Below are 16,328 nucleotides of genomic sequence, written 5' to 3'. Positions count from 1 at the left end.
CCCTTAAGTCCCCTATGCCCCCGTAGTGCCAAATCTGCTAAATTAAGCTTACTGTATTTTACAAACCTCAGCGACCCATGCTATCTAATAAACTACTAATGGAGGGAAACACAGGCATCTCATTAGGAGGTTGCCAAAAGACACACACACAAACTCGCACGTAAACACACACAACTTGAAGCAACTTTCCTCTGGCTCGAAGCCGGACATTAATGATGTTCCAGCTGGTTTTAACAACTATTTATTTATTGAGGGAGTAATTTTGCGGTGTAGGGAACCTGATGAAGGTGTTCGGGGAATTCTCACGTATTAATCAACCAGCAGTGTTTGTCTTTTTCAGTGGAGGAGACGAGAGGAGAGGAGAGGAAAGGAGAGGAGAGGAGAGGAGCAAGGGCAGGGCTTCTACATTATTTTCTCACGCACACATATTTCTTGAGTAAACACAGGGAAAAGGAGCTATTTAAATGGCAACTTGGTGACAATGTGTTGTGATTGACAGGAGAAGGAGGGGGTTGATGGGAGGATTCTGTCAGCGACTGATAACAGCTGTCTGCTTCACTCACAAGAGAGACAGACAGAGAGTGAGAAAACAGAGAGAGTAAGGGAGACATGCACGCACACCTAATAAGATGCACAGTAATGCACCCTTGCATATATTTCCAATTAAAGTTGCTGCTTGCGTCATTCATGAGTTACGTAACGCATATGGAAAAAGGCAGATTACAGAGTCCATCGTGCAAATTTCCATCAGCACAAACAATCCATCGTAGCCTGACACCGCTCTGTACCCCCAGATGATAAACTGAGATGCAAAGTCACACATGCACGCACACGCACGCACCCACACACACACAGACTTATTAAACATTCATCGGAGTGAGTTTGGGGTAATGAACGGGAGTCAACAATGAATTATGGATCATATTCTAATGGCTGACTTACCCCTCTCATTACTGGCATGCTAATGTGATTGGGAAACAAATGATTATCAGCTTTATTAGAAAGGGGAAAAGAGCAGGAGCGAGCAGGGGCTGGTGATCCCAAGACACCCCCCCACGACTGTTCCACCTGGAGGAATGAACGATGTGGAGGTAAGAGAGAGATCAAGAGAGATCGTTTGAAGACTTTGGATGGCAAGATCTAAATAATAATACAAATAATAAAAGACTAACAATATTCTCACACGTCTTTAAATGTGTCTCAAGTACAGCATCCAATCAATAACAGTGCACAGAACATCACTTATTAATAATACATTTCGATGTCAGGGGGGTTTGTTCCATAGGAAGATGTTTTTTCCCGCAAATGTGTTGAAAATGGAAAATATCACGTAATGAATTCCCCTCAGCAACACAAAATACACTTAATAACCATAGTTCTGCACCAATCTGCACAGACCTACAGCTCCGGACTGATGTAATACGTTGGAGTGCATGCATACACACCCTCAGGCATTTATCACAGCACTGGTCAAGGTGGAGACATCTCTCGCAATCTGTCTCTCAGCTTATTGGCACCAAAAGACTTGCTTTTATGCTTTGCCCAGAGATTTATGAGGGACTAAAGCTGTGTGGCTGCGTGCATGACTGCATACATTAGCAGCATATGCACATCCCACAGACTGAAAGGGATCAGGTTGATGTGCTTATTGACACCTCACCTCCCTCTCACTTCTTCCCCTCCTCGTGTCCCTTCCTCCCCTCCCACCATCCATCTACCCCTCAATCCATCACCTTCCTTTAAAAGCCTGTTAGGAAACCCAATACCTTTCATTAGCACAGAAAGATTAGCTTTTTAGCAGGAGGGGTGTGTGTTTGAGCGAGCGACTGAGTGGAAAAACAGTGGGTGGGAGGGATAAATAAAGATAATCAAAGATGCCTGTGCCAGACAGCCACTTAGCTTAACCTGCAGTGAGCTGAGCACGCTCAAACACAAGCGCACAGTTACACACATGCTTACAAGACATTACACACCTCACAGCGCTGATATCGAAGGGTTTGGAACAGTTTGAAGAGTTTCATTCCAGAAAAAGATACCCGCCGTCAGGGAGAAGTGACATTGAACTAAAATTGATTGCTGGCATGAAAGTAAAGCCGACATTGGATTGTAATTAAAGTTATGAGTCATTTTAATCCTCTTGCTAGCAAAATACTCTGGTTTTGATGATATAATCATTTGGGTAGTTGAAATGTTAACTGATGAATTTTAGATAGCATCAAACTGAGATGAAATAGCATGAAAGACATCATAAAGTCATTGACTGAGAAGGAAATCATATTGTACTTTACATACTCAAAGCAATATTTTTGATGAATTACACACACTATGGAGAGAGACAGCTTATCTTCAATATTACAACATAAGCTCTTTTGTATGAGCTTCATTGTTGACCCTCAGCCTCACTGAGCAGTTTGTCTGCATGCCAGTAAACAGCTATGCCGTATTCTTCAATAAAGGCAGCAGGATATTGCTGCACAAACTCTTGTGTGTTTGATTGAGATCTGTGTTTATTGTATCCGTTCTGATTGTTTGACCCAAAGGAACCTGTGTGTGGTTGATAAGCTTTGAACTTGTTTGGACCTTGTTTTAATCAGACTGTATACCCCAACAATAAAATATTTTTTTAATTGTAGTAACTGATTGGGGCCAACTGGGGGCAGTAAAGCATGCTGTACACACAACATTAACATGTTATTACCCTATACAGTAATATGGTAAATGTATTAGCGAACAGCTGCTTATTGGCTCCACACATCCAGCAGTCATGGAGAATCATTATCATTCATTTGGAGTCATGTTTCTTTCCACCAGGTTGATTAGTCTCCCTCCTTATAGCTCTGTTTTGGTCTCCGTCCTCTCCTGAGAGAAACATGTTGTTAGCTGCTAAATGTTCCGCTGTCCCGTCTTTGTTTTGGTTTTTTAGCTAGCCGCTAATTTTGTTTTTCTTCTGTTTGATCCTGGGCAGGTAGCAGACTGCCCAACACCCCTTAGCCTGTAACTGAGCGGTTGATTATTAAGGGGAAAAAAAAGCTTAATGACATAAAATACAAGAGGAGCTTTTAAAATGACTGTTTTACTGTTGACATCCTGTTGTATCACACTAAAACATTTTGTAGAGCTGAGGAAAACTGCAGATGACAATTCTTTGTGGGCTTGGCACTACAAGAGACACCTACTGCATTACACATACAGAAGTGCTCTCTTAATATAAAAATATTGATTAGTGATTCATTTTTCTCTTGACCAGTATTCAGTCTACCCGTGCATTAGGAGCACCTGGTTTTGTTTAATCACTGCTGGATCCAAGAAGGATTTCCTCTATTAATTTTTAGTGAACAGATTTATGTGATATGCTTCATATAGAATTTTCACACTTGCACATGCCAATATGTTGATTTACAATATGTGTGTTTTTACGTGAATGCAATGAGCCAGCTGTGTATTCATTCATAACAAAGTATGACAAAATAAATACACACACACACACGCACACTCATTAGGCACCTTCTGAGTAATCCTGAAGGACTTGACATCAGTAAAAACAATAACAATGCATTTCCCCTGGGATAAGATAGCAGTCTTATTAATCTATCAGACAGCGCACACACACACACACACACACCTACTGTACACACACATACACACACACACACACACACACGCACACACACACACGCACACACACACACACACAGCAGAAAACACAGTTATTTAACCCACTATTTCCCTGGAGAGAGGGTCTTTAACAGTAACAAAGCAGTGTCCAATCACTTACATGCTTTTCTCTTGTGCCTCCTCTTTCCATAGAAAACAATCTGGAGAACAAGATTACGTGTACACACACACACACACACACACACACACAAAAGCATACAAACACACACATGCCTTCACCTAATACCCATCAGCTTTTGGGGGAGAGGAAAATCTATATTTCATCTGAGGAGCTGAGGTGTTTGTGCACACGCTGAGTTTGTTTGTCATTAGGCCTAACCCCCGTGGCTCACCTAATCAGGTTGCTGTGTATGTGTGTGTGTTTAATTCTGTGTGCAAGGGTTTGAGAAAAGGGAGAATATGACTCTGTGTGTTTGTCTGTGTGTTTGTATGGTTGAAAAAGTGTCAGGGAGTGAGAGACGTGGGAGACAGAATCGTGCAAGCACACACTTGAGGCCGAATTAAAGTTATCGATCGGCTATGGCATGCTCTCACACAGAGATCAAAGCTTAACCCTGATCAATGACATTTGTCTGTTTGTGTGTGCGTGTGTTTTTATGTATCATTTCAATTTCCATCTTTTTGAGAAAGCTACTTTAGTATTCTTAGACTTTACAAGTTTGATAGCCAGGCGAGATTTTCAATATGTTTTGATGAAACAAGACTAAGAGCCTAGAGGCTGACCTTTGGCATAGCGGTGCTCTGGTGTGCATGCTAACGTCAGCATGCTAACATGCTCTTTAAACAATGTTAACACTCATGTATGGCAGACACAATGTTTTATCACATCTATCATTTTAGTTTTGGGTGTTAGCATGCTTACATTTAATAACTAAAGATATAATATGTAACATATGTTGTGTACAATGTTGAACAATGCTAAACAAAGAGAAATCCATAACTACACTGAAGGTAACGATCTGCGTCTTTTGTTGTCTTTCTTTTGATTGACAGCCCCCAGCAGCAGAAATCTCATACTGTGCGTTTAACATAAAATAAAATATAAGTACAGCTGAAGCAAATAGGAATGTATTTGGTCAAACACAAAAGTATAAAAAAAATATAATTATTTCAAAACATCCTGAAGGAGGCAATACTACATGTCCCAAATGTCATGGCATCTGATCCAGCATTTGTCGAGTAAATGTCCAGGGATCACCAAAGCCATGAGGATTTATCCTCTGGGTTCTATGAAAGTCTGTGCAAGCATATTGTGCCAGTTCTTCCAATAGTTATCAAGATATTTTACCGGATAACAGAAAAAGATTGATCTGCTGTTGTCACACGAGGGAAATTGAAACCCATAGTCTTTAGGATTCATCCTCTGGGGACCATGAATGTCTGGACCCAAATGATGGAAATTCCTTCACAAAAAGTTAACTCGTCAAAAACTGACGCTTTGGGAATGTAGGATGGATCGGCCGCCATGAGACTCAAAAATCAACTTTTCTCACAGATAGCACCTTTATCATGTCCATGTGGTCCTGTAGACTACACACACCACATGATAACTGTGGGGAGGGCATCTTGAAGCCCTGTTCTCCTAACCAGCCAACCCTGTCTGTGGCCTAAACTCTGCACTCAGCCAACAATTACTCAGAGTTTCCCAAAGCATTTCAGTGCAAAGCTGTCTTCTTTCCATACAATAACACCAGTGGAACGAGTGTCTCCTTGCTAATAAGGACATTGGACAGCACCACAGTTAACCTATATGCAACATTAAACTAATGGCTGCCCACTGCAGTGATTGCGAATGAATGGCACCAAAATGACAGACAATCAGACTCTGTGCCCTACAATCTTATTCACCAGAGTGAAACCTCAGTCTATCATTTCCCCTCTGTCTACCTTCATTAGCACGTCCTCACATGTAATGGCCAAGAACTGTGGCAGCCAATCAGATAAAGCAGTGTAGTCATTTGAAAGGGGGGCTGGTGACACAGTTAGTGTGTCAGTGTGTCTAATTCCCTGCTTTGTTCTCGGACATATTTTAATGGAACCATGGAAACGTTTGGCTCCTTTCACCTCATTTGGCTAAACCAGTGAGCGTGAAAAAGATATAGGGTACAGTATGGTATTACTCTTTATCTAATCACATCATGGAGAGGGCTTCTAAAGGAAGGTAAATGTCTTTGAGATGAGACAGCCCTGCTTAAGAGCTTTACTTTTGTCGCTTCTCTTAAAGTTACAGAAACAAAATGAGATATGGAAATTTTCACTCACTCGCTCTTTCTCTTTTCCACCATCATCTCTCCTGCTCTCAGTGCTCTTAAGATGCTTCCCACCACTGGAGAGTGTGTAATTTGTATTTGCTCGGAGGTTACCCAGGTGTGTTCCACTTCTCTTTTATTGTTTTATGTTCTTAATATCTACGAGGTGAGGGGATGATGATAAATCAATAGAAACAATACTTTCTCTCAATGTCAAAGACCGAGGGAACACTCAGTGTGTGTGAGCCTGAATCGGCAAACACACTCCTACTGGTTTGTGTGTACTGGTATCTGTGTGAATACCTATAGTAATATGCTTACATATGCCCACAGTGGAGTTATGCCTAATTCAGCAATTGACAAGGAGCACACATAATACACATCTCCCGAGAGCTTATATGGGTATTCATAAGCAACAAGAGGATAAGACTGGGGAGAAATTTTGATTTAGAGCATCTAGGGGACATACTCTTGAGGCTGAAAGAGAAACAGCCCCATCTACAGGACGTAAGTGTAACTGGAAACCAACAAGAAGCCTCCCCCTGACACTGCAAGCAAGGCTTTGTAAATAACTTTATTCCAGTGGATCTCTTTGTCTCAGCAAAGCTTAATGAGCCTCCTGAGAGCACCCCCAGGTGAACATGCTGTAAGAGGGGACTACTACCTGTGTCTACCACAGCACAGAACAATGCTGTCCTTTTTTTTTTTTTTTAACAAAATACACTGTATCTGCAGATTTTGGAGGGGACACTGCAGTACTTTGCCAGTGAAATAAGGGTGTTCTCTTACACAAAGTGTTGACTTAGTGGACAACATCCTGGAAGTGGTCAGCACGGACTCAGCGTTTCTGAACACAGGTTGCCGGGGTCCCCTCAACTAGAACGTACAAACACACTCGATATACTCAGAGGAGAGCAAGCTCAGAACTTAAACAGGCAAACACACACAATCTGGGAGACTGGCCATGCTCTCTAACCCCTTCCAGCGTACACGGACCTGCCTCTCAAATATCACTGAGTCCAGACAGAGGAGGGAGACCTTTGCGGAACAAAGAAGAGGTCTGATAAAGAAGAGCTTGCTGGTGACACTCTGCCTTTTCTCCAAACTACAAAGAGATCTCCTGCCCCTGGTGGCTCGTCTGAATTGTCCCCCTCTCTCGACTCATCTCTGGTTGGAGTAAAACACCAAAGAGGTAGAAACAGGAAAAAATGGCAGGACAGGAGAGGGGGCAATTTTGAAGTGGGTCAGATTGTAGAGATGAAAGGGAGAAGAGGACCGTTGCAGAGTGGAGAGGGGATGAAGAGGCAGAAAGAGGAATAGTAACAGGGGGGGTTAGATTGAGAAACTGAGAGGGATTAAGCAGAGTCACCTTGACAAGAGGGGTCACATTTCATCCAAAGTGACACTCTTTGTAAGGTGCCTGAGGTATCAACCAGCTGCTTACATTTTCACATTTTTACTCCCTACAATAAAATAACAAACTGCAAAAATTGTACAACACATTAGCATTAGACAACACGCACGTTATAACGTGGTTTGTTTGCTCTAACCCACTCCGCAGATGCCTGCCAGTAGTGCTTTTGCGCATGTGTGTGTCCAAAAGACCTGGCAGCCGTGCAGAGGAAAGAGACAGATGTGTGTGTCGGTCATTACTGTAATCGCTCCATTTACTTCATCTACCCTGGAAGGGACGGCTGGTCAGCACCATCTGGGCACACACACACAAGCACATACATGGCAATCACCAGCCATGGTCGGGTCTCATGGGTAGTCGGCCAGCAACAGGAGGGAGGCTCTGAAATGATCATTACGTGTGTGTGTGTGTGCCTGTGACAGTGTGTATGCCATCTTTGTCACTGTCTCAATTTCTCTCTCTTTCCCTGATGACATTTTTCTCTCTTGTTGCTCTTTTCCCCCACTCAGCTCTATCCTCCTTTTTCATCCATTTCCCTGTCTCCCCTGAGTCCAGCTGCTTCAGAAATACATGAATCTGTCGTTTTTCCCTGGAGACTACAAGACAAAATGAAAAAGGCCATGGTGAGTGGTACCAAAGTGCGGACTTGTTCGAGACACCCGGCGCCTGAGGAGATGATGGCCGTCATGGTGTGTGTGTGTGTGTGTGTGTGTGTGTGTGTGTGTGTGTGTGTGTGTGTGCGTGCGTGCAGTTGGAAGATACGGAGACCTCGAGCTCATCTACATGTAATTTTCCTCCCCTAACTGGGTACAGGGAAAGGGTGATGAGGAGAGGAGCGGAGGAGCAGTTGAGAGGAGAGACAGGCTGAAGCTCCGGACTCAAGAGCGCCAGTCTGATCGTCAAGCAACACGTAGTCATGGCAACGGCAAATGGAGAGAGCGTGAGGAGGAGAAACAGAGGAGGAGAAAAGAAATGAGGGAGACGCTTCAGGTTAAAACTGCATTGCTAAGAGATTAAATAAGAGTTTAGCCGGTGCATTGCCGTGCTACATTGGAGCAGAATATTACTGTACATCTTCTTACAGGTCGTATTTCATTTACAGTGAAGAGCTGAGATTTTAAATATTGCCTGAGGACACATTTTTCCATTTGCCCTCTTACTCCTCCTGTTTACATTACTCAGCTATGACTCTGTTCAGAACTACTCTTGAATATTTATCACCAATAGCCGGCCAAGAGCATATCTCTATTCTGCTGTTGCTCCTCTGCTCCTTCATCACTCTATTCTCTGTCTCATTTGTATTCTGTAAGCTCGCTGCCCCTCCTCATTCTCCACCCCGGCATACACCCTCTCTTTTTCGCCCTTTTCTCTCCATTGGTTCTCTCTCCTGCTCTTCTTGTCCCCCACCAGTTGTCCTAAGATCTCTTTTTCTGGCCTCCATCCCTCCATCCCTGCAGAGCATAGCTGACATTGGGCATGAGGTCAGAGAGATGGGCAGTCATGCTCCTGCTGTCAGCAGGCTCAAATGGGCTTAGATACAGTGTGTGTGGAGACACCCGAGGGACACCCTGACTCGCCTCGAGCTCTGGACAGGCATACACACACACAAGTGCACACATTTACTCACACACTTTTGTAGCCATATATTAATAGAAACACACACACACACACACACACACACACACACACACACGGATTAATACCAACACAAATTGCATCCTTACATATCATGTAAAGGACATGTATTTAAGCTGCATGACACACACACACACACAATAAATGTGGGCAAATAGCATTCATGCAAGCACACACACACACACACATTCACTTATGCAAACAGAATGAGGAATGGAATTAGAGATTTCAGAAAGGACAAATTCCCTTGGAGGACTGCCATGGATTATTGGCTGGTATAGCTAGTGGAACAATGGAAATATTTGCTGCTGATGAATGCCCAACACTTATGTTAAAAATAAAAGACACACACCGCCAAAGGTCATATACATTCATAAGCATATATATGTCATGTGAAGTGAAAAATCACTTCCATCCATTGTTTCTAATGTTCAAAGGCGTGACATTAAGCCAAAGGGAAGTGATTACAGAAAATGAAGCGGCTGTATGAACAAGGACATTTTACATAAGCAAAGAGGGAATGGTTAAACTACATTTGTACACTTTGTACTGTAGGAATACTAGAGATGAGAACGTTTTACAGTTCTTCAGTTTTGACAAGCCTTCTACTGAGAGGATCCTTACTGTATGTTTCTAGATATTGCATAACCCTATGTATGTATCAAATGTATGACCATAAGGTTAGCAACACACTCAAATGTCAAACATCCCAGGGAAGCTCTGCCTTCTCCAGTCAGCCCATTTTAAATTTGGATATGATTACATTCGTGTACTAAGGTTAAACGCAGAAAGTGAAGGATCTCTAAAAGGGTAATCACTGCTGTGGTATTTTAAGTAACACAGTTAGAGAAATGTCCCATTTTTCCATATTTTTATATAAATGGCATAAAACGTGTAATAGGATGTCATGGCTGGGGTCACTTTGGATTACAGTTGAAGGATGCTTTCAAAAACACTGTACCACACTGCCACCATGTGGTGATGACACACAGAACATAGGTTAAAGTAGAAGAAGGTACACAAAATAACTATTTTACTGTCTTTGGATGAATTTGACATCTTCAGTAGCAGTTTCTACATGTTTATAGCAAATACATTAAAAATGGCATCCAGTTTTTCTGCCCTCTGACACAAATACACAGACATACAATTGGTGAAATTATAGTATTTATCTGTGTGACACATATATTGCTATAAAACGGAAAATCTTTCAAGTGCATCACAGTTGTAATAGCCCTACCTGTCCTGAAGGCGTCACTGTAGTTAGGTCTCCTCTGAAGGCTCGGGTTACAGGATTGGGTTGCAGGTCATACACAAACAGCATCCACCATGCAGGATAATGAAGCCAGCCCATGCTGTGTTGTCACAGTGACAGGTTGACCATTAAGGTGTGTATCACTTTACCAGCTGACAGCCCTCCGAGCTGGAGAAGAGAGAAGAAACATTAGGTTGGGACCGTAGAAAGAGAGTATTGTGTTATGATTGGGAATATGTCCTTTTATAGCTTTTGATCTTGACAGGAAGGATTAAGTAAGTTTGTACCTTTTATCTGTCTCTATGTGATTCTCTTTTCCAATTTCAAGTAGTAGCATAACCTAATTTCTTCCAGCTGAGGCTTCATGGCTGAGGCCACCAGCACAAGCAGTAACAGTGGAGGTTTAGGCAGTGGAGGCGCCGGAGGTGTGCGTGTCCCCCAGGAGCCCTCGCTCAAAACTGGGGTGGTGTTGTCAGATGAAAGGGTGGACTTCCTTCGGGAGCAGGCCTTCTGCGTGCTGCGAGTGAAGACGGATAAGTGGAACCGCTTCATTGGAGCAGAGGAGAACCAGAAGATTATACTGGATTTCCTGGACCACATCTGGACCAACAGACTGCTGCTCTTCACAGGGCCTGGAGGGACACTGCATGCAGGGGATGCTCAGGTAGGAAATACAGAAAAGCATGAATTGAGTTTATAAAAAGTTCTGCTGCTTTCATAAATGAGTTTACCTTTTGTTTTCATTTTCCACTCCAGGCTAAAATCAATTTTCTCAGCAAACCTAATTATGGTTAAAGCTTTGAGTGAATACTTAATGTAGTAGTTCATCTCTTGTTTTCTGTATGCATCGTATGTTGACATTCCTGCATGATATCCCTAAGGTAAAGGTGAATTGATGATGTGCACAGGTATAGGGTGGATGCTGTTGAGGCACATTTCATTATCGGTTTTCCTGGGTGGCACTGAGAAACAATTCATAAAAGAAAAAAATAAAGATTGTAGCAAAATTCACATCCTGAGAGAAAAAAGCAGAACACTGCCAAGCACATACAACTACATCCTGAGTCTGGCTCTATTACACGACAAATCTTAATATCCTGGGCTTGCTATGTACACTCCATCTAACACACGTTTTTTGAAATAAGTCACTACTTATTTCTGGGGCTTTCAATGCTGTTGAAAGCATTCCTACTGTTTTTGAATCTCTGAAGACGTCCCCACCATGGAAGACCAAGCTGCTGTGTGTGCTAAAGAGAGGTGTGAAGAGAATTGCCCGGCAAGGATTCAGACACCAACTGCGGCTGGGAGAAGTGCCTGGATATCCCATGGAGCACCTACCTACTGTCATCTCTGAGGTGGGCTAGTGATGTGTGTGATGATTTGGGATTTTCCAACTCAGACTATTGCTGGTAGAACAAAGGAGGAAATGCATGATCTGGTGTGGTTTTAATGCAGTATCCAGCTTAATTTGACAGCTTGTGTGTACCTGCACAGGTGCTGGTGTGTGTGCTGTCTAACGGTCTGAACCATGAGGACTGGCCGCGGGTGGTGTCTGATGACATCCACCGGCACCTGGAGAAGCTGAGGAGCAGGGTGGTGACCCTGAGAGGCCGTGCTGAGGGACGGACACTGCTGCCCCTGCCACTGTGTGTGGAGAGGGCACGGCCTGAAGACATTGCACTCAGGTCAGTTCACGACTAATTGCTAGCTTAATCTGCTAAAGTTTGGCTAACAATGAAGAGCCTAGCTAGCTTATGGTCGTCTTTTTTTCCTGTTAAAACTTCTTGGAATAACCACACAGGCTGTTTAACGACACTCACCGCATTTCGAGAATCATTAAAAGTCCTTTTGGTCAGCTGGAAACAATAATATCCCGTGGCCTGCATAGTGAAACAAGTTTAAGCCGTTAACAAACTTCCGACGTCAAGTTCAATCAATAGCCGGAAGTGACGTACTGCCTGCTTGTCTTGTTTGACAGCAACAAAATAAAATGCAAGTAAGACATAAAAGCATCTCAAAATGAAACGTTATACTATCCGTTTAACTTATCTACATTAATTTTACTGCATCTCTTCACATTAAATACGATTTTAATAGTTTCACACAACAAACAAGAGATTCAAGTAAAAAAGAAAGTCGGGTTTTAATGTGAAGTCCCTGGTCTTTTGCCATTTCCGGGCGCCATCTTTGTTTACTCACTTTTCAGAGTTCATGTAGCCTAGCTAGCTTTTATGAAAGTAACATGTACCCTATAGAAAGGCACAAACTGGTTAATATTTGATAGAGAGTAAGATATAATGTACATAGTATATATTCTACTATTTGTCAGTGCATAAATTATAATATCAATAATAGCATAAGCTAATGCCCAAACGCCTAACGCCTTGTTTCAGTGGATTTTTGTTGTGCCAAACAAACAAAAAAGTCTAATAAGTTAATTGTGATGGCATTCACAACTTTCTAGTGTCGTATTTTTGTCTTATTGGTAGTTTGCTTCTGTACTTTCATCTTCCAAAGCCTATGTTGCCATTTTTACCCAGACTGATTGCCCTTCTCTCTGTCTCCCTCAGCCCCACTGGTTGGCCACTAGACCGTGGCTTGTTATACTCTATAGAAACTCTGATAGTTCAGTGGTCTGGACAGATATGGAATGTCCTGAAGAAAGACTCTGGTATGGTGCTGCTCCGGGGAGACCACCCAGGCCCCAACGTGGAGCTACAGTTTTGGACCACTCAGAGGGAAAACCTGCTGGGCATCCAATCACAAGTATGACATTTGCTCTGTGGAAGTTAGCAGGGGTGCAGTCAGTCAAAATGTAACTTAAACTGCAGTTCTCAAAGTACCAACAAAAGTTTGTTTGTTTTCTTAATTCATAGACCATTCATAGAGGGTATTCCCAAATACCAGATTTTAGCCGACATCTGGAAAGGGCAGATGAATTACATGTTAACAGAGCCTACATGCGTTACATAGCAGAGTCTCTATCAATCTTTCCTCATCAGCTCAGGTGATATACACTCGTCCACTTTATTAGGTATACAAACAATCCAAAACAACCATTCTCTCACCATGTATGTATGTAAACAGGGAGGACTAAAGCTAGAAACATCTCTCAGTATAATGTGGTCCAATACAGCACTACATTTAACTATGACACCTGCAATTAACTTACAATTTGAATTATACATTTCCAACAATGTCAACAAAAGTCAACGTTATACACTTTGTAAAGCTAGAATTAAAGGCAGAAGTGTTGTATTGAATTGTAATAGATTGTACAGGTGTACCTAATAATGTGGCCACTAAATGTACATCCTACTATGATGACCTTTTCAGATCCAGAGCCCCAAAGTGGACCGCATCATGGAGATCCTGAGACGTGTCAAGAGCAGTTATTACTCCTCCTTCAAGGAGGTCTGCCTCAAAGTCAATGAGGGTAGATCTGCATCACTCTTCATTTATCAGTGCTACTTAATTAGTTTCCTCATTATGTCATCGAGTCTCTCACTGCCCGATTTCTCATTTAGTTTTACCGAAGATATACTAGTCTTACACTCAGAGTATATAGCTGTTATTACAATAATGTCTCCTGGATCCAGGAGGAATTTTCAGGCTGAATACAAATAATTTATTCATTACCACTTATGGTTTAAATTGTCAATCTACAGTAAGAACACAGCATTTGTTTTTACCACTGTATCATTTAGATACTGTTAAGTTAGCTATTAGGATCATCTCATCCATCAGTTCTTCTGTACTGCATGTGATCATGATAGCGGTGCTGGAAGCGGAGGACATAGATCTGTATCTACGCCCTCTGAGGAGAATGATCAGCAGCCTAGAAGAGAGAAGTTTTTCAACAGTAGACGCCCTTCTGCCTCCTCTTTTCCACACTCTCTGTCTCATCTGGAGCCGTTCCCAGTACTACTGCACCCCCAAACGCATGGTGGTCCTCCTGCAAGAGTTCTGCAACCTGATTATTGAAAAGGTGGATGATGTATCTTTGTGTATGTGTGTAAGAGGGAAGACAGAATAAGATGAATTAAGTAACTTACAACAACTGATCTTCTTGATGATTGTGTGTCTGTGTCCAGGCCTTTGCCTACCTTATCCCTGAAGAACTGTTTAAGATGGAGCTTGAGGAGGGTGTGGAGAGAGTTCAGATAACCATTTCAGTTCTGCGCACCTTCAAGCAGTTGTTTCATACTTACCGCCAGCGGATCCCAAAGTACTACAGACACACAGAGACCATCAAGCTGTGGGATTTTCCGGCCACGCTTGTGTTCCAGCGTTCAGACAGCATCATGGACAGGCTGCTTATGATTGAGGTGCTCAAGCACATCTCTGTGTGTGTTAAAAATGTGCACATCCGTTACTGCTAAAAAGAAAAAAGAACAGAAGACATTATCTTCAACATATTTATATCAAGTAAACTGCTGTGTATTCATTTTTTATGTATATTTGCTTCATTATCCAATGATTTCTTGTCATTGTTTAACAAAATGACCACAGAAAGTGTATTGTCTCCCTGACCCCTCAGTGGTTTTCCTCCTCTCATCTAGGAACTTTTTGCAACAGCACTGGACTTTCTGAAACTGGAGAAGGTTGAACTGGGTGGATCCAGAGGGAAAATCCTCAGTGAGATGGTCTTCAGCATGAGTGAGGAGTTCCATGACCGCTGGCGGGCCCTCAGAGAGACCAAATATGACCCCCTGGACTATACTAACGATGTGAGGCCCAGTGAGATTGTTGCAGTTCTTTTTGATATCACACTGCTGTGTAATTAATAAGCCCCAAAGGGCCGTGATTCACAGCATTTTTTAAGTGGCATTGACAGGCACAGCCGAATAATAAAAAATAACAATTACATTTTATTTTTCTGCTCAGCAGTGCAATAATTGAAAAGTAGCAAAGCAAAGTAGTTGCTAAGCGACACGCAAGAATCAGTGACAGCAGGCATTATTAGTCAGTGCATCAATATTTAATTTACTAGATATTTTACAGCTATTTCACCACAGCTTCCAGTGTGACTTAGCCAATCAAAACTGGAACTCAATCAGAAATGAATCTGTGTTATAATATATTTTTCACAAATTTGTTTTTTACTAACCAATACTGATCAATTCAGCTAAGAGAGGTACTGCAATGAAAATGTAATGCAATGAAAATAGCCTAATAAAATAAGTAGACACAAAGCTTTTTAATCAGGCAAGGGGCTGAAAATGTCCATAATTTCCTGTCTAATGCCATCTTGTGTCCAGGATTTTGTGCGTCACTACAGGCGTTTCATGGAGCAGAACAAAGATTTTGACCAGAGGCTGGGAACCGTCCTCAATCTGGCCTTCCAGCACTCTAAAAACCTAAAGTCAACCTTTAAGGTACGTCTGTTACACCCTGACCCCTTAACCAATCCCATTACAGTATTTATTTAAATAACTCCAGATAATTCAGGGACAAGGTGATGATCAGTTGCAGTAAACCAGAACTGGAACTTGGATTTTAGACTTTCTTAATGTCTCAAATGTACACTTTTCTAAAATTGTGTTGTTGTTGTCTAGTTGTTGAAGATTTTCAGCACCCTGCTTGAGAGGCCCAGGATCCACCAGCTGTTCTCTCCGAACTACAACGTGTTGTTGGCCATGTTCAACCAGGAAATAGACTACTGTCAGTTTATACTTGATCAACACAGAGATGGGGTAAGAGGGGTTGAGCAGAAATCAGACTACAGCCAGTTCAAAGAACAAGTGCTGTGACTCATATTGCATTTTAATTCATGCACTTAGCTAAGCGTTTCCTACACATTAGTGTAAGTATAAATCCATCTCATAAGCCAAATTAATTCAGCCTGTGTGTCTTAGCTGCGGTCGGGCTGTGCTGTCCTGGGGAAGAACATGCCATCAGTGGCCGGCAACCTGAAATGGTCACAGGAGCTTCGGACTCGCATCCTCACCAACAGGAGCAACCTCTGCCAGCTGGCATATATGTACGGACCAACTATATTCATCACATGAAGTCAGAATTATGTCATGTAACTGTAACTGTCTTCTCTGATTCGTGATGGTAACGAAAGTAACCAGAGATGTATCTGTTTTATTCCAAG

The 16,328-nt window shown here is 42.3% G+C and overlaps 1 protein-coding gene and 1 long non-coding RNA gene across 7 annotated transcripts in view; one reads left to right on the top strand and one right to left on the bottom strand.

Annotated features, from left to right (window-relative positions):
• Positions 1-12,121, bottom strand: part of LOC311265914 — a 67,626-nt gene extending 55,505 nt beyond the window's left edge. For 4 of the 6 annotated variants that reach the window (XR_014623642.1, XR_014623643.1, XR_014623644.1 and 1 more), the window contains exons 1-2: positions 10,516-11,780; positions 10,214-10,396 (exon numbers count right to left, since the gene is read on the bottom strand). This is a non-coding gene — a long non-coding RNA (uncharacterized lncRNA). Of the gene's footprint in view, positions 1-10,213; positions 10,397-10,515; positions 11,805-12,048 lie in introns of those variants that run through there. The other 2 variants (XR_014623640.1, XR_014623641.1) reach the window with 2 other exon arrangements.
• A 688-nt stretch (positions 12,122-12,809) lies between these two features.
• Positions 12,810-16,328, top strand: part of dnah9l (dynein, axonemal, heavy polypeptide 9 like) — a 34,551-nt gene continuing 31,032 nt past the window's right edge. The window contains exons 1-8 of the mRNA XM_084368033.1: positions 12,810-12,994; positions 13,565-13,664; positions 14,005-14,216; positions 14,323-14,556; positions 14,791-14,958; positions 15,490-15,606; positions 15,787-15,924; positions 16,087-16,211. Of these exons, the coding sequence (XP_084224159.1) occupies positions 12,902-12,994; positions 13,565-13,664; positions 14,005-14,216; positions 14,323-14,556; positions 14,791-14,958; positions 15,490-15,606; positions 15,787-15,924; positions 16,087-16,211 (1,187 nt within the window). The 5' untranslated portion in view covers positions 12,810-12,901. The remainder of the gene's footprint in view (positions 12,995-13,564; positions 13,665-14,004; positions 14,217-14,322; positions 14,557-14,790; positions 14,959-15,489; positions 15,607-15,786; positions 15,925-16,086; positions 16,212-16,328) is intronic.

The sequence above is a fragment of the Pagrus pagrus genome (genome assembly GCF_965226575.1).
Source record: "Pagrus pagrus genome assembly, chromosome: 12".
NCBI classification, from domain to species: Eukaryota; Metazoa; Chordata; class Actinopteri; order Spariformes; family Sparidae; genus Pagrus; species Pagrus pagrus.
The sequence above is the reverse complement of the archived record's forward strand: the minus strand, read 5'-3'. Positions and strand labels throughout refer to the sequence as shown.